The following is a 27,512-nucleotide window of genomic DNA, read 5'->3' as shown; positions in this document are numbered from 1 at the left end:
TGCAGACCAAAGCGGAATAAAAGGAAAATAATATTCTAGCAAATATGAAAAAAATTCCAGAAAATAATATATTTTGCTAACAATATTATTGTCGGAGCTTTTCATATTATCTGCATTACTTTGAATTATTATTTTCTGGTCATTAAACAATTTTGTGAAATGAAGATAAAACTGTGAACCGTGTCGCTGTTGCTTTTCAACATCCGAACTTTCGCTGCTTCTTTTTTCATCCAGAGCTTCGTTCTCTTCCATTTCTTCATTATTATTTGTTGTTTCTTCCTCTTTTTTAAGGTTGTCGTATATTTGTCGTAATCTTGTTAACGCGTTGGTCACGCTTTCGTCATCGTGCGGATTGCAAAATACAACAGTTAAGTCCTTAAATATTTCATCTGCATCCTCAATTGTCTCACACATTATTAATTCTGTGATGAACATCTTTGCTACTTGTCACACTTGTTTTTCTTTGGTAAAAGAATGTATTTTTCTTGTGATCGCTCTTAAAATATGCACAGAACACATGTGGATGACAGTTATTGATTGGACTTTTTCTTTTACTTTGTTTTCACTTATGTAGTTGTACATGTTTTTTAGATAAATACTTAAGTCCATATAATTGCAAGCTAAAGATATTGCTTGTATTTCAGCAATGCAATAATCTGTTTCAATTTTACGCACGATGTTAATGAAATTATTCCTAGTTTTTAGAGCAGTCATGAACTGCCCTAAAAACGATGTTATTGAATAAGTATTTTCTTTGGTGGTCAGATATTCTGCGATTGGTAGAGCTCCGATCTCATCATTTCTTTCCCCTTTCAATACTAACGCAAAGTATAAAACTCTCTTCCCAGTGTTTGGAGCATTGGCACAAATTTTTCCCGTTGCATCCAAATGCAAGAAGAGAGGTTTTGACTTACTTATAGAAACAACGTAATCTATTTGCTTTATTGTAAACAGCGTAATATTGAGCGGATAAATGCAACAGTTCTGAATGTAGCACTTGTACACTGGTTATTGCCATTTTGGATTAGATGTTAGTTTCTCTCTCAATTTGTCGAGATAAATTCTCCAATCTGGATCCAAATCGCTCGTTGTGTTGTTTTCACTTGATATTTTTTGGCAAATCTAGCCACTTGGCGCATTGTTCCTATTCCCCTCGTTGAGAATTTTTTTCGGGACTTCTTTCAGCATAGAACCAGCAACAACAGAAGGATTCCTTTGTTTCAATTTTTCAGCGATGATCGCCTTTTTCTCTCCTGTTATTGGTCGGCGATGTATCTCTTCAGCATCATGAAAAATTTGCTTCTTAGAAAAAATTTTCAAGGGCAAATCTTCGTAGGGACTGACGATGGGATGCTCACAGATATATTGAAATGAAGTACACAGAGAATTTTTGCATATGCTCTTGATGTACAAGTAATACCTTAGTTTCTTACGAGGGTTCAATCCCCTGTGACCGTGAAATACAATCATACACTTTTGTAAATTACCTATTAATAGGTCATTGAAGTCATTTGTCCATCCCGCTTTTAACTTAAATTCATTCAACTCTTCATTTGGTGACCAATGTTTCTCCCAAAAAGCCTTATTGACAATAACTTTCCCGTGGCATACTGGATATTGTCTTGATGCGCCCGAAATCTTATCAGATTGGTTGTGAAAGAATTTATCTTGGTTTAATGATGATAATAAAACATTATCTATTTGAGTGTTGACACTCTCTTCACATGAAAGGCTTTCGTCACCTTCATTCTCGTGGAATGAGTAATAATTGTCATTATTATCATCATTAAACTCAGAATATTTTTCTCCACAGTCTGAATTTTGTATCAACGTGTCAGTTGAATAACAATGTTGAAAATCATTTTCAGAATTAGCAGGACCCTGCTCTGGTAGCTCCACATCGATATTCGGTGAGACGTCTATACCGTGGTGTGTCTCTTCTTCTGTTCCGTTGGAACTATAATTTATAACGCCTGAAAAGTCAATAATTATAAAAGTATAATATTATTTCCATAGTTACTTCAAGCTTTGCTGTTTCACACAGAAAGAAAGGATTTCTTGGTGCAAAAAACTTTTTCTTGTTCTAAGAAAATTTTTACTAGACCCAAAAATTTTTTAGGCGAGAAAAAAATTTTTGAGCCAAGAAAAATTTTTGTTTTCAATTCATAATACAAAATGTTTCTTGCACCAAGAAATTCTTTTTTTTGTGCAGTTCAACTCTAAATATTCACATTGATTTAAATGTTTTGCGATATTGGAAGTACGACTATTTCGTTACATAGTCGTGTATTATATCAATAGATTCGAGAAGTGAACTGACCAAAAAAATGTAGGAAAGTACCCTTCTTTATTCATGCTTACTTTTTTCGAAATTTATAACTTATACTCTCTAAATTTGAAACAGTGAAAACCACTGAAGAACAGTGTATATGCACTATTTTACAACTATAAGTATACCACGTGGTATACTTAACTGTGAAACAGTGAATAGTTACTGTTTCAGATTTAGAGAGTAAGTATCTTAATATTTATACCTTTCTAAATAAAAACTTTTCTCAATCGCTTCGGAAATTAAAAATTTTTAAATTACTATGAATCTCAATTCATTCTACACATACTTTTATTATTTTCATTTATACTTTTGAATATTATTCTTTCATTGGCGATTTCTGAAAATACTTTTTTTGAATTTCAAACAATTTTTAAATTTGTAAGTTGACTTTTTGTGCGTGCAAAGATCCCTTTTAATATATATTTATTTTAATTTACATTAGTCCAAAAAATTATGGAAATTGAAAAATTTTTCGAATAATGTTTGAAAGCCAGTTTGTATGAAATAAAATTATCTACAAATAATGTCCTGTGACATTTTATTATAAGTCTAATAGCTTCGCCAAAAAAGTGAAGTGATATCGAAATTTATCGTACTTTAAACTATTAATTGAAAAAAATTATGAACAGGTATCCTCGCAGATTTGAATCACGGTGGAAACACCGTGGAAGGGTAAACACAGTGTATCCACTGTGGTTCCGCGGTGTATCCACCGTGACTTTGTGCCATTTCACCACCGTGGTTCCACGGTGTATCCACCGCGTAATCACAGTGGAAACACCGTGTATACACGGTGGATACATCACGTAATCACAGTGGTAAAATGTAACAAACCCACCGTGTTTCCACCGTAATTCTAAACCGCCAGGGTAGAATTAATATTGGGTTGTGATAAAAATTTTTTTTTTTTTCATTTTAGGTCTCGGAGTCTCTAAAGTACCTTTGGGACCTAAAAAAAATCCTCCCAAAAAATTAGCTCGATATTTCGAAATATGAGCTGGCGGTTAATAAGTTCAATTTCCTATTAAAATAGACAAATTTTTTTTGTAGCTTTCCAAAGATAAATAAAAAAAAACATTTTTTTCCAATTTTGACTTTCATACTCTTATAAAAAATTATATTCCATATAAAAATGTCAAAAATAGACATGCTCGTAACTACAATTCAAAAAATTTACAAGCCTCTTAAGTTTCAAAAAAAACATTTTTTTTTTTTATTTATTATGATTAATCTTAGTTTTTTGTTATATTATTGGTGGTCCCTTTATTTCTAATTTTAATTTGCAATCTTTTAAAGAAAATCTATTTCATCGACTGATTGACACAGATAAAAAAAGTTACTCGTCACGGTTTTAAATTATTTTTTTTACCTCGAAAACTTGATAAATTTTTTTTCTTTCACTTTATGAGCTCGATGAAATGATAATATCTGGTAAAAACTTGATTTTCTGTAGAAGATTAAAAATTAAAGATAAAAAAAGACCACAATGAATTTAATGACAGATAAGTAAAAACAAAAAATATGCATAAAAAAAAAAGTTTTTTTGAACATGGAACGCTTGTAACTTTTATCGTATTGTTGTTTCAAACATAGTTATTTAGGACATTATTGTAGAAAATTTACTTTCCAATAAGAATCTGAGAATCAAAGTTAAAAAAAATGTCTTTTATTTTTCCTTTAAAAACTAAAAAAATACCATTTTATCTGAATTTAAAGTGGGAAAATAAATTTGCAAGCTTTCAGCTCAATATTCGAAATCGCGCTGAATTTTAGGATGATTTATTTTTGTTCCCAAAGATACTTTTGAGACTATAAGACCTGACCAAAAAAAAATTTTCTTCTTGACATACCCTAATATAGATATTGAACAGTTTAAAAAAATTGAACTAATTTTTTTTTCTTTGTTATATCAAAAATATTGTTAAAAATGACGAAAAAAAAAATATTGTGAGAGTTTGAGGTCTCAATATTAAAATAAACAACTGCCGTATTGCAATTTTCAATTTCCCGTCGAAATAACATAGCAAAAATTTTTTTCAAAGTTTGGATTTTCATCACTCACCAGGCAATTAGTATATCGTAAAAATTGATTAATATTTTTGTGGAAAATTGAACTATCTACAACAAAAGTGTCTTATCATTTTCCGATAAATTTAATTTTTCACAAATTATTCAAGGTCAATATGTGATTCGTAGTTAATTTGAGTATTATTGGAGAAGTAAATATTTTACTCAATTTATCTATAAATTGTCTTATTGAGAAGGTTTGCATGTTTTAGGTTTCCACTATATTAAATTGGTGTTAATACCGTACGATGGACGGTGTGGCTCAATGAGTTATAGATCGAATTGAACGGAATATAGTATAGTGCCGGATAGCTCAACTGGTAGAGCACTCGGCGCGATACCGACATGGTCTGGGTTCGATTCCCAGTTCGGGCTATCTATATTTTTCTCAATTTATCTATAAATTGTCTTATTGAGAAGGTTTGCATGTTTTAGGTTTCCACTATATTAAATTGGTAAAAAAAAAAGCATGAATGAGACATAAAATTCGAAAATCGCGCGAACAATATATTTTAAGAGCCTATAGTTAGCAGATAGAAAAAAAATAAAATGTTTAACAGCGTATATCTTTTAAAAAATGTAAATTTTAAGAAATTAAATGAATGGGATAAAATTCAATTGCAATAAACTAGGTATGCTAGGAAATTTTTTTTTTTCAGCTCAGTGTTTTGAATGTATTTAAAAAATAAAAATTTTAACAATCTATGGTGACATTTTAAATAATCGAACTTAATATTGGATAACTATATTTATGGCACGATTATCTAATGGCGCTTTTTTTTTTTTTATATATCTAGAGATGAAACTTTTTTGTTTCTGAAAATTACTGTCATATTTTAAAAAAATTATGACAAAGAATTTGTTAAATTTTTAACGAAGCTTAGGAGTGAGAAAAATTATTTTACAGATAAAACTATGCATGATATTTTTTCCTCTTTTCAAGAACTAAGTATGCATAATCTAATTTGTTTTCTATTCTTAAGTGAGCAGTCTATATGAACAGGCAACCATTACAATTTGTATAAAAATTGAAAACTCACATAATTAATATTGATTTAATTTATAATTATTTTATTTTTTATACTTTGATGAACAGGTATGACCATATTCATCATATATATATATATATATATATATATATATATATATATATATATATATATATATTAGGGTGGGCCAAAAAAAAGAACTCATTTTTTAACTTCCCGCTAAGAAAATCGTCGATTTTCTTAGCGGCATGTCCTGCCGCTCTTATACACAAACTACAGAGTAATGTAAATATCACTGTGCTGCATAGGCATATTGACTTGACATTTTTCTCCGTGCAATAGGGAAAAAAAAAATTTTTTCTTGAATCAAATTTTCAGAGGGACCTTTGCGCACAAGGAGAACTTATCGCAGTCAGCTCTGAGCTTTCTTAATTTTTTTATTTCATTCAAAAATTAAAACAGCAAAAATAAAAAGAAGTTTTAAAATTGACAGAAAAACTGCGAAAAAATAAGTAATTGAAAAATTAAACGTTGTGCAATGAGTAGTGGCTAATAATTCGATAAATTAGTTGTGTTACTACTTGCAGCGGGAAATCTGAAACGATTTTTCTGCATAATTTAGTGGAAAATGTTTCCTTTAAAGGGTGAGAGGACATAATGTGCTCTTGAGGATATATTAGACCAATAAGAATAATTTAAATAAGAAACCCTAGCAAAAAGTTGGAGATAGTGGAAGACTTTTAACTCATCTAGATCTACTATTAATGATGTTTATTAAACATTTTTATTTAAGTATAAATTATCTATATACATTAGTCACAAAAATAACGAGCTATAGAACGAATGAAGAATTTATTAGTGATATTCAACGTGCTGTGATACACAGTGCGTATTACACAAACGAATCGTAGCTTTGTGTCTCAAGTTGCCAGATCTAAGCTTAAATGATTTTAATGATGTACGGCATCAGAGTGATCCCAAGAAAACCACAACAAAAAAAAATTTTTTTGCTTGTCTTAAAAGATGTCTATAGCTACAATCAAATATTTTGGAAATCGGACCTTAAAGCTCTTTCAGGTACAGTCGAGTCTCGTTATGAGTCCGTGAACCAGGATTTCCACGGAAGACCTTCCCCCTCCACAACGTGAAAAAAAAATTAATTTCAGAGTCTCGATATGAGTCCGTATATTCATGAAAAGAAATTAAGAGTTTATTTATCATATTAGTCCTATTTACATATAAGAAACATAACACTCAAGTCAAACGGACTCACAACGAGATACTGGAAACAATCACGTACACACTCACACGCTTAAAAAGTAGGGGAAGTTCAACTCACAACTGTCGCCTGCGCTGACAGAGTGGGGGTACACAAATTCTTAGAATTATATTCCCCTACACCCCTTTATGCGGGTTCATAACGAGACTCGACTGTACTTCAATCCCCGTCAATATTTCGCATTAGAGAAGCTCTCCTAAGATTTGGCGCAGACTCTTAATTGATTTTTTATGTCTCTATCTGAGAACGAAAGACTTGATAATGCTACATTGTTTTTTTTTTTTTTTTTTTTTTTTTTTAAATTCTTTGTACGACCATTTTCCGCCGATTGACAGCATATTGAACATCACTGACGAATTTGTAATTTTAACTACAACTCTTCATTCTAGCGAATAGCGTATAACTTGAATACCTCAATGATTAAACAATAATGGCCCTGACTATTGCTGTCTAATTTCCTACTCGAGTACTATCAAATGTAAATTCCAAGCCCTCAATTATTACATTTTACGCGTCCTTCCAATTTTTTCCAATGAAAATATATCGATTTTCTCGCCTCCAGGCGGAAAGCGTCAACTTTCGTCTCACTGTGCAAAATGAAGTTGCCGCTTTCCGCCTCCGTCGACGCGAAAAATAGTATATACACCTAGGGAAGTAAATAAGAAAACCTCAGATTACATGTGATCTGAGACGTTTCTTACTTAACTTCCCTAGGTGTGTAATATACTATTGTTAACTAAATGTTTAAAAAATGGTGGCCCTGACTTCTACTGTCTATTTTCCTACTCTAGTACTATCAAATGAAAACTCCAGGCCCTTCATTATTTTATTTTCCGCGTCCTTCCAATTTATTCCAATACAAATATATGTATTTGTTAACTAAATGTTTAACAATGGTGGCCCTGACTTTTACTGTCTATTTTCCTACTCTAGTACCATCAAATGAAATTTCCAGGCCTTTAATTATTTCATTTTTGGCGTCCTTCCAATTTATTCTAATGGGAATATATGTATTTGTTAACTAAATGTTTAAACAATAGTGGCCCTGACTTTTACTGTCTATTTTCCTACTCTACTACTATCAAATGAAAACTCCAGGCCCTTCATTATTTCATTTTCCGCGTCCTTCCAATTTATTCCAATAGAGACATATCTATTTGTTAATTAAATGTTTAAACAATAGCGGCTCTGAGTATTGCTCTGTACTGTCTTACTCTATTGCTGTTAAATGAATTTTTCACGCCCTCAAATATTTTTTTTTCTGCTATCGTCCATTTTATTTTAATAGAAACAGTTGCATTTGTTTACTCATTGTTTAATCAATGGTGACTGTCACTAATGTATTTTGCTTATTCGTATAAACAAATGAGATTATTATTGCCCGAACTTTTTGTAACTTTAAATATTTGGAGTGATATCTAATCGTTATTATAATATCGTGACAAATTTTGTGCCAGTCGCTAACATTGCGGTCCATTTCAGTCTGATTATGACTCTCCAAATCTACTAGATGCTAAGTCGAGATGCCAGTTTCAGCCTCTTCCGATTTGGTGTGGAATGCCCCATATATAGTCTGTCCTAAACTACCGTAATAGCCACTTTATAGTCGTTCCAATGAAAATTTGGGATTTTGCCCTAACACAATTATTCCACCTCTACCATAATATTCAGGGCTGCGCATGCGCAGAATATCTTTTTCAGAATATTATAATAGAGGGGGCAAAAATAATAGTAGGAAAAAATCCCAAGCTTTCTCCGGGACGACTATAGCTTGAAATCGATAGTAATTTGACGTTGAAATAACCTGAAATTTGTTGCCCGAATTCGTCGACAATTTGACTGCAAAAGGTGGAAAGAAAAATTAGCGGTTAATGTTTTCTCAATTTAGAGGTATACTTTTACTAGAAAAAAAAACCGGTAATGTTTATTCTTACCCTTACAAAAATGAAGCAAATTTAGACATAAAATTGTCTACGATTTGACGGTAAAAAATACTTAACAATTTTTCAGATCAAATTAACAATAAATTGATATGGAAATTTGCCTAAAAAATTATGAAAACGTTTTTCTAGTCAACTTTTAAAGTGAATTTGCATTCTGATTCGGGTAGTAAATTTTCGTCAAATTGTATAGCAAGTTGTATATGAATTGTCGTTAAAAACGGAAAAATCCAAAGCTGACGGACATTTGATGAAATATTCAAGAAAATTTTCATAAAGTAAACTTTTGCTGTAGCAAACTGTGCTATTAGGGTAGTCATATTAGATTCTCATTAAAGATTATGCTTTAATGTTTTTAATTATCAACGTATTGATTTTCAATGTAAAATTAATAAATTTTATTACAATTCCCCGACAAATTTTTTAAAATTATTGATTTTTGAAATTCGGCTGCGTTCATAACTAACGCGGCACTAACTTCAAACAAAAGTATATAAATACTTATGTATTATTAATATAATTTCTTAGCAGCTCACAGAATATCGAGCTCACCTTTCTTTGATGGTGACTTATGGAAAGGTGTACAAAGAATTGAAACAATAATCGGTTTACTTTTTATTCGTAATAATAATGTATAAACTTCGTTTAAAGATGGTAGAAGCAACACCGTAAACGGAAAGCTTTATTAAACTTCAGGACATCTATTTGATCTCATAAAGACCTATAGAATGGTTATTATAGAAATATCTTCAAGATATCTATGAACTGATTTCTAAAAATAGTTATCAAAAAAAGGACTTCATTTTGAGCTCTAAAAGACAAAATTCTATAGACAACGTTTACATATCTTAAACAAGTCCATTCTGGATAGGTTTGGTTTTATGTTTACTTAAGAACGGTTTTCAGATAATTTTGTCCCAGCTTTTCTCTAAAATAAAAGCTCTAAACACAAAATAAAGACACAGGCCCGATGCTTTACTCTATGAACTAGCGAAGTGCACTTGAATTTTTTGATAACTTCCATTTGTTTACGAGAAAAGCTTGGATAAAGTTCCTATTTAATGTACAAGTGCAACAAAGATAGTACCGTTTATCCAGTTGAGTGCGAATAGAGAAACAAATGAAAACGCGTCTTAAAAGAAAAACTTACTAATATTATATGAGCATTATTATTCGTTCATATCAACATTGGAAAATTTGGTTTGTTACACATTCATTCAAGTTTCTGATGGTAAATTTTAAATTCTAATTTTTCTCTTTCTGAAAGGTCACATTTTTTTTGATGATGCTTTTCAATGTATGAATGGCTGCGAAGGCGTCTGTAGTCACAGCGAAAATGAAACTCATGTGAATGATTATGTTAAAGCTTTGATAGAAGTTATTAAAATATCAGTTGAAAGGCTTGGCTTCTGTGCAAGCCCACCCATTAAATATCCTGCACCATATGGAGGAAGACTTGAATGGATTTTTCCAGGGAAGACGCGATTAGTCGTACATTTGAAAGATAAAAATAAAATACGTCATAGAAAACGATGGAGTCAAGTAAGGCCGTAGTTAGAAAAAACAATAGAATTTGATTAAATGAAATTTATTTATTGCAGGTTATGTACATGTATTACTTATTGGGTTATAGAATAATTGATAGACAAATTAATATTAACCGTAAAGCCATCATTGCGGAAAACACATATATACTCACATTAGATGGTGACATTGACTTTCAACCAAATGCTGTGAAAGTTCTGTTACACCTCATGAAACGTGATAAAAATTTAGGGGCTGCATGTGGACGAATTCACCCGATTGGAACTGGTCCAATGGTTTGGTTTCAAAAATTCGAATATGCCATCGGTCATTGGCTACAAAAATCAACTGAACATACGATTGGTAGCGTTCTTTGTAGTCCAGGCTGTTTTTCTCTTTTTCGTGCAAAAGCATTAATGGAAGATAATGTTACAAGAAAATATGCTTCGCAATCAACAGAAGCCTGGCATTATATTCAATATGATCAAGGTGAGGATCGTTGGTTATGTACACTTGTTTTACAGTCCGGATATCGCGTAGAATATTCTGCCGCGAGTGATTCATATACTCATGCCCCTGAAACTTTCAATGAATTTTATAATCAACGTCGACGTTGGATACCGTCCACAATAGCAAATATATTTGACTTACTGAGTTCATCGAATGAAACAAGAAAATCAAATGAAAATATATCATGGTTGTACATTGCATATCAATGGATATTAATGGGTAAGTTTTGATTTCATTATTATTATAATTGTAATTATCATTAAAATCAAGGGTATGGTACATATTATGATTATGATAATTATTACTGTTAAAATAATTATAATTATTTCTATTATTGATACATATATTCCTTTGAAAATGATGAAAAAGAAACACCATTAGTGTGCGAGCTTCGATATCAATACCAAAAGGTCTATCGTCACGATTTTCGATTTTCTATTTAAATGATATAAAGTTAAAATTTTTTTTATAACTGCTACCTTAGAAATTCAATACTTGAGCGTATTGTAGCGCGAGTAAAATTGGTATTTCTTTCAATAATTGACGAAACTATAGAGCAATATCTACAAAAATAGCTGTTAGAATCCTCAGCATGATTTTTATTGTGCTGAAAAGTAATTGCCTATAGGAAATGCATACAAATTACTTAGTGACCGTCGTTCACTCAAGTTAGAAAAAGATCGGGAAATATAATTTAGATCTGACCAGATATAATTATATCTGATTGATAAAATTATATATTGGTAGATCTATTTACATTTGATCAGATCTAATATTTAGACATGATCAAATCTCATTATATCTGGCCCACCACTGATTATATTTCGGTCGGATGTAATTAGCCATAATTAGATCTGGTCTGGATTCAATACCAAACATGATTATATCTGGTCAGATCAGCATATATCTCGTGAGATCTGATCAGAAATAACTATATCTAAACTAAATACAACATTTAACATAGTCAGATCATATTATATCAGCCCAGATGTAATCATGTACACTACTGGAAAAAATTAAAGGATCAAAAAAAAATTTCAAATTTTTAGGTGATTTTCAACAGGCCGTAACTTCGAGAGAAATGATCTTACAAGAAATTAAAAAAAAAGGAAATTATAGTTCTAAGTGTTTATTTTTTGGATCAGAACTTTAAAATTTTGTAGCATCGACGGTATTTGAGTAATCATAGAAAAACCAGCGACAAAAAAATTTTCAAATTTTTTTTATTTGTTTTTTTTTTTTTGGTCTGTGAGAGTGGGGAACATTTTTTTCGCTTAACCACTATAAGAATCGGATACCTTTGTTATTCAGCTTTAATTTCATTTTTTATAGACCTTGATACGTCCACTTCTCGCCGAGATATCAGTCTTCAAATGGAAAAGGATCCTTTTGTCCTTGATTATTGATATCTCAGAAACCAATGATCGTACAGGAAGTTAATGGTAGGTTTCAAAAACTTAAATAAATTTCCTTCAACGATTAGCTATTGCTCAGTCGAAAAAAAAAAATTTCCTATCGTCACATGAATTTAAAAATGCAACAAAAAAGGGCTTTTGGAGGTTTTTAGGGAAATCAAGCGCTGAAACGAAAATATTGTGGAAATCGATATTATTGAGAGTGCATTTTACAGTTCAATATGTCCACAAAAACCCTACAAAGAGCCAAATTAATCCAACCAGCCGTTTTTCGATTCACTCGATCAAATTTTTGAAAAAATTAAAGGATTACGTTTTTTGCTCTGAAAAGCTCATAATCTTTAACAAAATTATAATAATTTAAGTTTTTTAACAAAATTGAAGTATAGTCGACTCTTTCTATGTGGCCACTCTGAAAATGTCTGTTCACCTAATTTCAACGTTTAATCGGTCTCCTCCCAATGGACAGTCGTTAATTTTTTAATACCCTCGGTTTATGTCCGCAAAAAATATTTTGACTCACCATCTTCAAGTATCCGTATATAAATTTAATTAATTAATATATAATTATAACAAAATTAAAACAATTTATAGCACTTAATTGTATGTCTACGTGGTAGTGTAATCAAATTCCAAACAAAAACGTCAATTTTTGGAAACAAATCAAAGTTTGAGCTTTAATATCTCTTAAATGGTTAGATTTACGAAAAAAACATAAGAAACCCTTTTTGAAAACTATTGAATTTCCTAAAAAAATAGCTGTACGCTTATTTTTCAGCAAGTTATAAAATTTTTCTCATTGCACTAACATTTTATATTTAATTTTCACATGTTTATTTTCAATGGGAGCATGATTCAACGAAATTATGTTCACAGCAAGCGCTGCGATCGACTCAGTTGTCCCTACCATATACTAGGTTCCCTGCTAATATACTAACAAGATATGTATGTATAAAGCAATTTTTTTCTATTGCCGGATAGTCTTTTTGTTAATTGAATTCTTTGTTCTATGTGTGATGAGATAAAAGTTTTGCATTTGTAAACTGTGTGTGAGTCTTTACAGATGGGACATGGGTACGTGTTATGAATAGCTGATGATCAGTGGCTTGATTGTACGATTACAACGCTCAACGGGATTTGCGCAAGGGTGACCGATAGGACGGTGTAAATTTAATATTGAATTGGCTGATTAGATTATTTATATTTTTATTTATAAATTCTTTACCATTTTCTAAGATAATATAGTGGAACGAGTACATGGGCCAGTTGTGCCAATCGAGAGAATAGACCACGGTTGAGTTGGTGGTCTCGTTCCGACATATCCTTGCGGTTTGGTCTGGTCACTTTTGGTCAATATGCATGTCACACAAGCGGCAACGTAAGATCCCGCTGTCTTTAAACATTCCTGGCCAGTAAAAATAATCTTGTATTCGTTGCAGTTTTGTCAATCCCAAGATGACCTGACTGAGCTTCACAGTGTGCTTTCTCGATAGCCGGACAAATTTCTGATTCAGTTAAAACGACTTCCCAAGAACTTAACTCACAAAGCTTTTCCTTGACAGCTAATGGGCGATAAAAATACAATTTATCATCCTCGTACTTCTCGAAAATCCATGGTTTTATTCTCATCCATCTTCACCCATGTTCACCCATTTACACCCCATCTTCATTTATCTTCATTTATCCTCATATAAATTTCTTATTCATTGTTTAAAATATTAATTTTTTTATTTTTATTTTTATTTCATTTTTTTTTACTTATTACTCACGATAATTCTTAGGATATTTTTGGACTGCGCAGACTTTTTCATCATACTAAGCGGAATTTTGAGCAATCACACAGCAATAAAGGATTGGAATCTGAAACAAATGTCTTAGCGGTCTCTGATTTTTCATATCGACGCAAAAGTGCATCTGGAGCTTCATTCTGCGTATCTCGATAATGAACAACTTCGATATTGTAAGCAGAAATGTCAATAGCCCACCTTGCCGATTGACCTGCTGGATCTTTTAACGAGTGAAGCCATTACAATGTAGAATGATTAGTATAAACAGTGACTGGTATATCTTCTATATAGCCTCATAATTTCCGTAAAGATTAAACAACAGCAAGACATTCTTTCTCAGTTGTTGTGTAACTCATTTCTGCTTTATTTGACGGTCGACTTAAACAGATAATTAAATTTTCCCGGTCGTGTTCTGCACCATACTAAGTTAAGAAAGAACTTAACCCAATATTGCTGGCATCGGTATATAAACGATGAGATAAGTCTGGACGTGGTAGTGATAATGTTGCGGCTTTTAACAGAGCTTCTTTCGTTTCCGCAAAAGTTTTTTCTTCAACATCTGTCCATTTCCATGAAACTCGAGTACTTGTCTACTTATTCAAGGGACCTTGAACTTGTGCGACGTTCTTAAGATGTTTATGGTACCAGTTAACTAACCCGTTAAATCTCCGCAGTTCCTTACGGTTAGTGGGTCGTTTAAAGTCCGTAATTGGTTCCAATCAGGCTTCAAACCCTCTTCATTAATTATAAAGCCCAGAAAATGAACTTCAGAATATCCGAAATGACTTTTTCCTTCATTAATTTTTATTCCAGCCTTGCGGAATCTTTCAAAAACAGCTTGAAGAAGAATTTTATGCTCGTTTAAATCATCGCTGATAATAATTCAGTCGTCGAAATATGCGAAAATGTTATTTTCAGCTTCAACATGAGAAAATTGTATTCTTAACGATTCAATAATTCCTCGACGTACCGTATCGGAGACTTCTTGATAAGTGCTGAGTGCATTAGTCAGACTAAATGACATCCGGATCCACTCCAATAAACCTCGTCCATCTACGCGAAATGTTGTATATTGACGGCTATTTGGTTCAACCAAGACATGATGAAAAGCATCACTGACGTCGAGTGCGAAATTACTGTAGCACTCAGAAGACTTGATAAGATACGGTGCATAATCGGTAACGGATAAGTAGATTTTTTCGTTACTCTGTTAAGTGGTCTGTAATCAATACACATGTGCCAAGTATTGTCTTTCTTAGGTACCACTAGTCGTTACTCGCCTACTTCGCTGGTCATTTTGTAATGTTAGATGACTCTACATAGAGTTACCACCTCTTCATTTTTGATCGAGAGACTCCCGACTCTCGATTTAAAAATAAACTATTCTGAAATTTTGTCGGACGTTTCCAAGTCAGACACAGGTTTTAAACAAAAGAGAGATTTTAAACAAAAGAGAACAAACTGTATTTAAACAATTTTTTTACATGAGGATTGGCTTAAAGCCCTTTTCTACTACCTTTACAAACAAATAATGACTGATGTTATCAGATAATTTTGTCCAAGCTTTTCTATGCAATAAAAGCTCTAAACGTAAAATAAAGACACAGACCCGATGCTTTACTCTATGAACTAGCGAAGTGCACTTCAATTTTTTGATAATTTCCATTTGTTTACGAGAAAAGCTTGGACAAAGTTCCCATATACTGTACAAGTGCAACAAATATAGTACCGTTTATCCAGTTGAGTGCGAATAGAGAAACAAATGAAAACGCGTCTCAAAACGATTGCGCGTTCGCTCAGTGGCTTCCCCGTCGCATACACTTATACATACACAAATTCTTGCGCGCTAAATCGCGGTTCTATCCCTCCCCGGATGCCTTGAGGTGTCTGGTCGACTTTCCTTTCGACCCTACACGAGTTTCCCTTCCCAGAGAGCAAGCGGGTGGTCTCCGTTGAACCCCCACCTACTCAACTAGTTTCACCGGCCGTACTTCCGCAGAAGGCCTTAGTACGGGGACGCCAAATCTCTACGAGAGTAAAATTTCACTTACCTTGGCCTGGGTCAGATTCGACGTAGGTGAAGATTCTTCTGTTGTCCGGAGAATGGTTTTCCTCTGGAAAACGTCTCAGGAGACTAAGTTGCCTCTACGGGCTTTTGCCAGCGATCTTATTACCTGGCCTGTTCGCCGTGAGTACGGAAAGAATAATTTCCGTCACCCTCTAGCGTCGCCCGCGCAAGTACAGTGGGATAAAAATTATTATGTCTCGATTCACTTTTATAATGGAAATAAAATAAAAATGAAGTGTAAGAAATATAATATCGAGAAAATAAAAATCTTACAAAGTCTCGATCGCTCATTCTCTCATTATCTTTCTATTCGTTCGTTTGCCGTCGCAAGTACTTTGCCCGGCCAGCCAAATCCTCAGTATTTTAGTATTTACTTAACTTCTTAAATGCATTCTTCTACTTTCATTTAACAATTTTATTCTATTAAAATTATTTTTTCCAAATTCCCTTTGATTTTATCACTCGGGACTTAGAAGAGTCTTAAACTCTCGACACTATATTTCTTATTTTGACTTCTCTTACAATTATTTCAATCTTTTAATTCTTTTAAAAGATTCATTCGGAAACGAAATTTGTCTTTTTTTTTATACCCCTTTGATTTGAGTCACTCGGGAATAATTTCGCTTGGTCGCGCATTCATTCGTGCACATGTACTGGTAATAATAATAATAATAATAATAATAATAATAATAATAATAATAATAATAATAATAATAATAATAATAATAATAATAATAATAATAATAATAATAATAATAATAATAATAATAATAATAATAATAATAATAATAATAATAATAATAATAATAATAATAATAATAATAATAATAATAATAATAATAATAATAATAATAATAATAATAATAATAATAATACAATCATAGGAATAATACTGATAGTATAACAATAAACGCAAAATGTATCACAATAAGTTACGATAGTCATAGCTAATTGAAAAGAAAAATGGTAGTAATAGCTATGATAATAATAGTAGTATAAGCAATAATAACAGCAAATAGTGATAGTAGTACATAATAAGACGTAGTAATAATCATAGTATTAAGTATAGTAGTAATAGTAAAGAATAAGTATAGAATTATTCACCAATAGTATTAATTGTATGTGCAATAGCAAAACAATAGTTCTAGTTATAAGAATAGTATTAAGAAAATAGTAGTAATCTTAAGTAATACAAGTAATATTAATAATAGTAGTCATAGTAATCCTAATAATAAGTGAATCACAAATACTAGTAGTAAAAAGACAGTAATAATAAATCGTAGTAATAAGGAAACACAATAGTAATAGTGATAGTATAGTAATAATAATAATAATGCTATTTATAAGAAATAGTTATAATAATAGTAATAGTAGTAGTCTCAAGTATCACAATAATATAAGTAATAATTACACACAAATATAAAAGAACTGGTCAGCTCTCACACCATCACAATATAAAGGAGTAACGCATGGTACATAGACACGAAAATATTTGTTCTTTAAATAATAAAATATTTTAATTGTTAATTGATTTCATTTCATACGCTGAAGTTTTTGATTCTAAGGAAATAATTATACTTATAATTTTTTTTATTTTCGTAGGAAGTACAGTACTTGGTCCTGGAACGATTTTTCTTATGCTTGTGGGCGCATTTGTTGCCGCATTTAGAATTGACAATTGGTCAAGTCTCTGTTATAATTTGATACCAATTGCAATATTTGTCACTGTTTGTGCTGCCTGTAAGCCCAACGTTCAACTTATTATAGCTGCAATCATTTCGACATTTTATGGATTAGTGATGATCGTTGTTCTTGTGGGGATAATGATTCAAATTGCAGATGATGGGTGGTTCGCACCGAGTACGATTCTGTTTATTGCTGTAGCAGGACAGCTCATAATAGCTGGAATACTACATCCACAAGAAATATCCTGCCTCATGTGTGGCGTCATTTATTATGTTACAGTACCTTCTATGTATATGTTATTAATTATTTATTCTCTGTTTAATGTTCATAATGTAACTTGGGGTACTAGAGAATCTAAAGTAATTCATCAAGAGGATTCTAGTGAATTGCAAATGAAAGGAGAACATCCAGCTAATAAAATTAAAAATTTAAGAACCCTCAGCACACATTCTTTGGATAATTCTTTATTTAGGTGGTTTGGCCGTAAGCTTTGCACACGCAATATTTCGTCTGAAGAATCATATAGGCTTGGTAACATTGAGAAATCTTTGGATCAAATTTCTTCACGTTTGAAAAATTTAGAGAAGTGAGTATGATATTTTTTTTGATTATTCCCTATAAAGTAAAATCTTAGTAGCAATATAAATCTTCAATACATTTTTAACTTCCCGTTAAAAAAATTGCAAATTTTAGAAAAAGGGAAGTTATTGATTTCGGTCCGATTTTCGATAATCCAGTTTTCATTAGATGTCGATATTTTGAGGTCCTAGGAAGCTACTCTAACTATTCCCGGATGGACGTCTGTCCGACCGTGTGTGTGTGTGTGAATTTTTTTTTGTTCGACGATATCTTTAGAACGAATCAACCGATTTGAACGTTCTTTGTGGCAATCGAAAGGGCTCACTAAAACTTTATTTTCTTGTAGTATTATGCCCAGCAATGACTTGGAGATTCTAAATATATCCTTGAAACCACAAAATATTAATTAGTAAATAGATTATTTAATTACTTATAACTATATAATACAGGTATGCTTATAAATGGGATCGCGCATGCGCTTCTAGCAAGCAAACAGCTGTCATGAACACCGGCGTTATGGGGAAATGTCTGCGTATTGATTCACATTTTAAATAATTTAATACTTGATAACTAATAATTGTTACTATAATTAAATCGTTACGTTACAAATCTATAGAAAGTATATTAAGGACTATTTTCTAAAAGCACTTGTAGAATCAAATGAATAAACAAATAATAAATATTTACATATGATTTTATATAGAATTATACGTTAAAACATAGAGTTATACATTTCATGAAAATTTTATGAAAATCTAATTGAATTACAAAAAAAAAAAAACACTGTGAAGACATGTTGACTTGTTTTAATCGACCGAAATAAGTTTTTAGTAACCATAACTTCTGAAGCAATTCTACCGCCCTTTTCAATTCTCACTGGCTTAATGTTTTGTAAAATTGCATTGCGTATCTGACTCATAAAGAGAATTTATGAGATTTCAACTTATCTAGTAGTTTTACTGTGACATGAACCAATAGTTTCACAAAAGTATTTTGATATTGCTTCCATACTCGCAGATTTGTAATTTTACTAAACATTTGTTTTTAAAAAATGTTGTAATTTTACAAAAAATTTCAACAGCAATTCAGTCAAATCCTTTTATTTTCCTTTCTAATTTATTATTAATTTTTTTTTTGACAGTCCATTGTATAATTGGTTTAGTTTAAACTTATTCTTATTTTAGGAACTTAATAAATGAAGAAGTGAAATTAAAACTTGATTCTAAAGATGAATTATACGAAAATACTACTAATCCAATCCACAAACAGTCTTTACATAGTGACGTAAATAACATCGATATCGATTCTACATTAGAAAATCCATCCGGCTCTATTCATGATGATTCACATGATATTAATTCAGGAAACTTTCTTGTCAGTCCACCTTGGGTCCAAGATCCAGATATTCAACGAGGCAAAGTTGAATTTTTGTCTCACGAAGAAGAAATTTTTTGGAATCGCTTAATCAAAAAATATCTTTACCCTCTCGATGAAGATAAAAAGCAAATAGAGAAAACAGCTGACGCACTAAAAACATTACGCAATGAATTTCTTTTCAAATTTTTTATGCTGAATGCACTGTTTGTATTGACGGTATTCTTAATGCAACTCAATAAAGATACATTACATTTTCAATGGCCTTTAGGATTGTCATATAACATTACATATCACCGTGACACTATTGAGGTAATCTGCACAAAATTAAAATCATCTCGATTAAGTTTCATAATTAATCGTAATTTGATGTACAGGTTCATTTTGAAAAAGATTATTTACAACTTGAACCAATCGGTTGTTTATTTATCCTCGGATTCGTGTTAATTCTATTTATCCAGTTTATGGCAATGTTATTTCATAGGTATAACACATTCATTCATCTACTATCTAATACCAGTATTAAATTTAATTGGCTAATGAAAGTAAGTGTAAACTAAATAATCAATTTCTGTAGCTATTAAAAATGATATTTGACATTCAAATTTTCAGTCAAAAAATGTATCAAAAGAGGAATCATTGGAAATCCATGTAAAAGACATGGTCCAAGGATTGCAGCGTCTCGCCGAAGATAATGCTATTTCAGTTTCTCCTATTCATGAATCAAGTACTCTTACATCTCCTAAAAAGCGAAACACAGTACATGCGCTTATACAAAATCATGAAAAACGGGTAAAATTACCGACAAATTTTGAGACCATTTTTCGTCAAAATTTGCAAGAACCTACAAGTAAATAAATTTGTTTTTATTTTTTATTTTAATAATAAAAAAAATTTTCGAGATTGAGAACTGGTTAAACATATCACATTATCAAATATCCAACAATAATTATTAAGCTTAAACTAACTGTTTTTAAATTTTTAAATAAAAATTTCTTAAGTGAATTGCTGGATTGTCGAAATTCGATATAATGTTAGATTTCAGGTCAGTAATTGGGTGATTGAAGAACTGAATTTCCACGTCATCTGACGTGAAGGCTGGGACGTAACAAGACCTTTAACTACTTTATAAAGCTGTATGTAATCGTTTATGATTTTACTGAATCATAGTAAGTTTTATACGATCATTATTTACGTATCGTCTGATCTTAGTCTAGTCGAGAAGTGAGTTTTCTGCGAAAAATCGTTGATATTCTCTTAAAAATATGGTAATTGGTGCATTAGACTCAGAATTTCATTCTGAGGAATGGGTATTTTTTTTTTATCCGCCATTAAAAATTCCATTTGTTATAAACAAAAAACAAAGAGACAAAAAGGGAGTCTCCGTTTTTTAGCTATAACTTCAAAAATATTAAAGATATCTGAAATTTGAAAAAAATCCTAAAAGAGGAGAAAATTTTAGTGAAATAAGTCCCGATTTCCCCAGTTGTACGCCGCCAAGCAAAGCATGCAACACAAAATAATTTTTTTATAATATAAAATATTAATTTAAAAATCTGAATAAATTATAGTGTCATCTAGACACTTGAATGAATATAGCCCCGCATAAAAAAAATTTTTAGCTTGATGTTAATTAACAAATTTTTCTGAAACTTGAGTTTTTATTAAATCTCTTAAAAATGTTTAAAAAATGTGTCTATAAATTTTTTTTCAAAACTACTTTTATTAGAATTAATCAATTCTGGACTATTATTATCATTCTGCTCATTTATTTCTCCTTGACTAGTATCATTGTAATCAATGTTAGAGTCTACATTTATACGTGCAGCATTATACTCGATCATATTTACATATGATGAACTTGGGGAATCATTTTCATATTCCACTGAATAATGACTATTCTCTTGTTGATAATATTGATTTTGTAATTTTTTTATTGCTCGAAATTTTTGTACTCTTAACCTTGGGTAAGGTAATTTTCTTTTAGGGTTATCATTTATCGTTTTAACAGTAATTTATAACGTAATCAATTCCATGCTTGTAATGTAACGACGTTCTAAAAAATTAAAATTTTTTCATTATGAGCATTAAAAACTTATGATTTAATAAATTAAAACTTACTAACTTACCCTGTTTAAAAAGATTGATTGAAATGAATTAAAAATGATGAAATTCGAATTCTTTTTAATAATTTCAATTCTTTTGTTTGTATATATTGTTCGAAATTAAGTCATCAACTTTACGCGGATCATGGAGAGATTCCATGGCTCATCAACTTCGCACGGACCATGAGAGAGACTGCTCGCTCTCAGTACGCGAACGACCAATAAGAGTTAACTCAACCCCCTCCACACTCAACTAAGACTTCTCATTGGCCAGCGCTTAACTTTTCCCCTTCTCTTTGAAAGCCAGCCATCTCATTGGAGCGCAGATACCGATGTCTCGCTCTCCGTCGAGAACATTCTAGAAGCCGGATTCTCGGGTATAAAAGAAGGTGATCTGAGAGCGGCTGTTCATTCCATTCAGATCAGTCCTACTGTGAAGAATACTCTTCAGATAGCGAGCAAGGCTATCAGCCATATAACAAATATTCAAGCGAGCAAGGCTTGAATATTCTCCAGTTGCATCTCAACACCATCAGTTTTTTTTAGAACTCTCTCGTCAAGTTCTGACTAGCTCGTCTCAGGGCTAGTCTTACAAGAACTTTTCAACTTCACGAGATCTCAGGGTCTCCAGGTAGACTACTCTAGCAAACCAAACGGTTCTTCTAAGAACCAGCAGTCAGCTCACATCGTCGTCTCCAGCTTCAACGTCTATCTCTCAAACGGTCTTTCTCAAGACCCCAACAGCCTTTTTCAATGCCACCAAATTTCGAACGTGAGAATTCGCTTCAATATAAAGTTCTACCGGCAGACTACTCGTTGAACATATATAGATATACAGTTTGCATGGAGTGACTGCTTCTCAATCCTTTTCAATCAGTATTTCTAACTAGAGTAGTAAATATTTTTTTCAGATATGTTGCAAATAAAATTCAACTCATTTATCACTTATAAACAATAACACAAACTCCTAATTAACCTCAAACTTCAGTTTTCAATGTACGCTTGGAGTAATATTAGCAGAAAAGGTAGTTTTAAATTTAATTTGAAGGTTAGTTATACTCTAAAGACTTATAGAATTCATTCTAATAACAGCCTAGAATAAAGCTTACAAAACAAGACTTAGATGTTAAGGTAAAATGAAGCTATTTTCACTTGTCCGACTAAGACAATTTTCTACCTGGGATATTTATGTATCTATTAATTATCTTCATTATTTATTCATATGTATAATTTCTTTAATTTATTTCATTATTCCACATTTCATATTATTTTATCATTTTTATTTATTTAATACCTATTTAATTATATAAAAATTTCAAATTTATTAATTATTATAGAACATAATAATTTGAATTTGATTTCAAATTTTATAAATATTTACTTTTCAGCATTCACTTTCCATTTTTCATATTTATTAATAATTATTAAACAACAATATCTCATATTAAAAATAATTTGAATTTAAATTCAAATTTAAAAATCATCGGCCATAATAATGGCTAGAATTCAATCGCTCATTAATTAATACATGCATAGCCAGATAGCATAGCATGTATGATTTTTAATAATTTGATTGATAGTGAAAATAAGACGTCATGATGTCACAAAAGAAATGGAAATTTTCATTAATAGTAGTAATTTTTGGTTTGGATTATAAATTTTTTGTTGTGGAGATATTTCTTAACCCATGACTGTAATTATCAATTAATTTTGAGCTGCGTTTTTTTCTGTCCATTAAAATTAGTTTTAAGAGTCAGTTTTCAATCTTATTTCATAGAGTTACCTGAAAAAAGTCATTTTACTGATAAATTATATGTAATAAAAGCTGAAATATCATTTTACAGATAACTCACGACTTACATCTACGGGAATTTCTCAGAAAGTGATTCAAGCTTTTGAGCAGAAACGAACGACAATGATTTCCAAACAGCAAAAATCACGATTTAATAAAAATCGTACAGACGAAATATATCAGAGTGTTGATTACTCTCCCGAAGACAATATCTCCAATCATCTTCTCGACTATAGTAAGAAAGGTTACGAAAACAAGATGTTTAATGAAGAATAATTTTTTATAAGATTAATTACTAAATTCTTCTAAATTTATTCTTAAATCCAGAAATACTATTTTATGTTATGTAACTGAATAAAGAACAATTATAAATATAACTGTAAAATGATGTATACACTGAATAAACGTAAAAACACATGCGATATTATAATCGCTATCTTCTTGATGCGCTGAGGTAACCCACACTTCTAAGCCATGATCACAATGGCGACGTATGGATTGCATGTTAGGCACCACCAACAGATTTTTTTTTATTATTTGCAATCAGCTCAGCCTTTCAGTGCTGAGTCAACTGATTGTACTAAATTGTGATGAAACTATCAGGGTCTGTTATTCACCCGTTTTGTTATCACTAGAAATAATTAATTGAAGTATAAGAATTTAATTAATCACACTCAGTGGATATAATATAATATATAAATAACAAATTTATCAATACGAATGATGAACGAATCCATTTCACACTATAATATTAATTGAGCCCGACAATATTAAACATTAGACATTTACTAAATTCAACCTCTGCCTTAAAATAGCGTACAAAAAAACTAATGCTAACGTGGCTGACTCACTCTTACACAATATAATTTCAGTACTCAAAGTATCCCACACAACATGAACTGACTCAGTAAACTGCGTTACAAAATTATTAGAAATAGAAAGATTTGCTCCATGTACAACAAAATTATGAAATCTTATTGCACACTTCGAGCTATTTGTGATCGCAAATCCAGAATGAGGTGTCCAGGTATTCGATGCTTCTACGAAGGTGGCAATGATACGGTCAATGTTAAAATAATATTGGATAATCAAACAGCAACCAAAATATGTCGTCCAGGCCTGCTAACCGAAGTCACCAAATTCTTAAGACTAGCGTACCGACCCACCAGGGCTTATGTCTGACCAATAAAAAAGAACGAGACTTAGCTCGCATACCTTTTATAGCGCTTATCTGGTTAGAATATAGTATAAGACTTATAGATTGTACATTTTTTAAATATATAGAGCACAATTAACACTTTGATATAATATATTTTTTTGGCGTCGACATAAATATCATTCAAATTGTGTTTTGTAAAGGTATGCCCTTGCTTTTCCGTACCAGGAAGTTCGAGCAATACTCCTTGACCGGCTGTTTCGATGATGAGCAACTGAGTTCTGAAATACTTAGTATGACTGAGTACGCAACCTGACTACAGGATAGAGGAAATGGTGAAATGAGTTTATTTTATAATATAATTCTTTATTATAATATTATTTTATTGATTTAATTAATGTTCTCTTTATTAGAAAATGTCAAAAAAAAAATCAGAGGAATCAAAAGAATTTTAACTTGTTTTTTGGGGTTGAAAATTTTTTTTTTGACATTTTTGGAAATTTTTTGTTTCTTCTCTCTTTCCCTCACATTTACTGAGTTACCAATGCAAAAATGAAGGAAAAGTCAAAAAAGAATTATATTTTCATTTTGATTATGATTATACAATTAAAGGAACAAAACTTGTTCCTTTAATTGTTTAGCAAAACTTTGATCGATTACCCCCAAAAAACGGCTCGATAGATCAATTTAAAAATTTATAGGGTTATTGAGGGTACATTAAGCTAAAAAAGTCCCTGGCAACAATATTTTTTTTATCGATATTTGCAGAGTAGCGGTTGATTTGCTAAAAAACCAAAAAAAGTCATTTTTTTGTACTTACTTCTAAAGGATGTTAAAAATAAAAAAAAATTGTTTTTTCCAAAAAACGATGAACGGGTCTTGTAGAGATTTTATTTAAATTTTTAACTCAAGATTTTTGTAAATTGTTTAATCCTTCACCATCTGTCGTTTTATTACTCTTGCAATTAGTGTGTAAGCTAGATAAGGATGGACGATGGTACCAGAAGGGACAAGTTTGGGTCTCGACCTTTGAAAAAAGGAAAAATAAGTTAGTTCCTAAGTCTTAACTCACGCGGATAGTTGTATGAAGAAAATCATCTCTTGTAACAATTATATTTTAAATAAAACTTAATATTACCGAATTACTGTTAACCTTACTATATATACCCGATATTACACATACAACATCCGGTTCTGGAAGGCCGAGTCCATCTTCCAGTGGCGCCCTAATCTTCGACTATAATGCTAGGTGCGACCAGACTTGGCAAGAATAATCTCTCTGTCATAATTTAAAGTAGCACATATGTTTGTATCTTTAATATAAATTATTAAACATTTATAAATATTAAAACTACACTATCCCAAAGTAGACTTGTGGCGCATCCAGTTTACGCAGATCCCATACACGACTTTGAGTGCTACAATTGCTACTCGTTCAAGTGTTACAACTGACCCTCACGCAGAATTATAAATAAAAATCTTATAACAGGATTTTAAATTAAATCAAACTATTTAATTGTAAATTTTATTTATAAATTTAAATTTTTGCGTTCGACTACGCTCTCGGCCCACGCATCGTCGTTGTCCCCACGCCGTCGATAATCGATAATATGGGACTCTATTAATTCATTGGTACGTTTGGCCGTTCGACGAATGGGTATCCTACGGGGCCCCGAGACCCGCCATTTCTAGAAATTAAAATTTGAAAAAGGTCTGGATGGTACGAGCCTGACTTAAGATTGAGAATGGGGAGCTGCCGGCTTCGCGGCGTGCCGAGAGAGACAAAGGACTCACTGACTGCCGAGAGCGGCTAATGATCAGTTGCCACAGTTAATCCGCTAATTTTCTATCTCTAAAAAAAAAAAGAGAAAAAAATTTATAAAAAACTAAATTTAAAATTTTATGGTGAGTCGTGGGACCCCATGATAATATATTGTGGTCACAAGTGAGTTATCATACAACGAAGAGTCACGGTGAGTCGTAAAGACCCCTTGCTTTGGTACGTCTCGAGAACCGGTGAGTCTAACTCTGACCCCGAATTTTTTTTACAAATCCACGCTGTGGCTATTGTAAAACTTCAAAAAAATTTGCGCTTAACAACTGCATAATTAATAAGAACAAAATTTTTTACAAATTGGCAGCAGGAGAAAGAACGTGGAAATAGTCAGCGTCAGCCAGCTCGGGCGGTGTCCCTCCTCACACCATATGGCGTCGGCGGTAACACCATCAAAAACATCGGTAAATCCATGAAGACCATCTTAAAAGATTTATTCTTTTATTTTTATCAATAGTTAATATGTAATTATATTGAATATTTTATAAATAAGTGAAATAAGAAATTATCGGTTTTCGCGGCGTGGGTTCGGGAGCGTTCGGTCGCCATTTTCTGTAAGCGTCTGGGTTTATCATTATCAGGTAGCGTCTTATTAGAAAATCTTCAGTTGAGTCTAGCGACCACTGATTAATTAGTTAAAAATTCAAAAATCGAAACATTTAATTTAGTTAAATTTAGCCAGTATTTTTTCTGGAAATACTGAGTCCCACCGACCGTTTTCCAGACGGTGCTAGAACTTTAGCTTCGAAAGTAACCTTGGTGCTGAGTCTCATCGACCGCATCACTGGGTACTTCGTGAATAAAAAAATTTATTAGCATAAAATTGAAATAAATTAAAACCCAGGAAATAAGGACAGCTCAAAATCTCAGGCTTCTATTAAGATTTTAAAATTGCGGACAGTGTGTATGCGAGCGGAACTAAAATAAAATTTTCCCTCGCCAGCAAATTTATTATTAAGGAGAAAAAAATTGTTATTTTAATTAAAGAAGTTGTATATAAAATTTAAAACTAAGTAAAATTTCGAAATACGTAGATGTTGTTGGAAAGTCAAAATTTTATAATAGACTAAAAAGT

At 31.6% G+C, this 27,512-nt stretch overlaps 1 protein-coding gene across 4 annotated transcripts in view; it reads left to right on the top strand.

The window, feature by feature from the left end:
- Positions 1 to 23,975, top strand: part of LOC103571650 (chitin synthase chs-2) — a 52,051-nt gene extending 28,076 nt beyond the window's left edge. For 2 of the 4 annotated variants that reach the window (XM_053738290.1, XM_053738292.1), the window contains 7 exons: positions 9,875 to 10,149; positions 10,209 to 10,860; positions 17,514 to 18,183; positions 19,361 to 19,862; positions 19,928 to 20,095; positions 20,163 to 20,400; positions 23,500 to 23,974. In XM_053738290.1, the coding sequence (XP_053594265.1) occupies positions 9,875 to 10,149; positions 10,209 to 10,860; positions 17,514 to 18,183; positions 19,361 to 19,862; positions 19,928 to 20,095; positions 20,163 to 20,400; positions 23,500 to 23,723 (2,729 nt within the window). In that variant the 3' untranslated portion in view covers positions 23,724 to 23,974. Of the gene's footprint in view, positions 1 to 9,874; positions 10,150 to 10,208; positions 10,861 to 17,513; positions 18,184 to 19,360; positions 19,863 to 19,927; positions 20,096 to 20,162; positions 20,401 to 20,588; positions 20,720 to 23,499 lie in introns of all 4 variants that reach the window. The other 2 variants (XR_008403528.1, XM_053738291.1) reach the window with 2 other exon arrangements.
- Positions 23,976 to 27,512: the final 3,537 nt, after the last annotated feature.

Source organism: Microplitis demolitor, chromosome 4 (assembly GCF_026212275.2).
Source record: "Microplitis demolitor isolate Queensland-Clemson2020A chromosome 4, iyMicDemo2.1a, whole genome shotgun sequence".
Classification (NCBI taxonomy): Eukaryota; Metazoa; Arthropoda; class Insecta; order Hymenoptera; family Braconidae; genus Microplitis; species Microplitis demolitor.
Note: the sequence above shows the minus strand (reverse complement) of the source record. Positions and strands in the feature narration are given on the sequence as shown.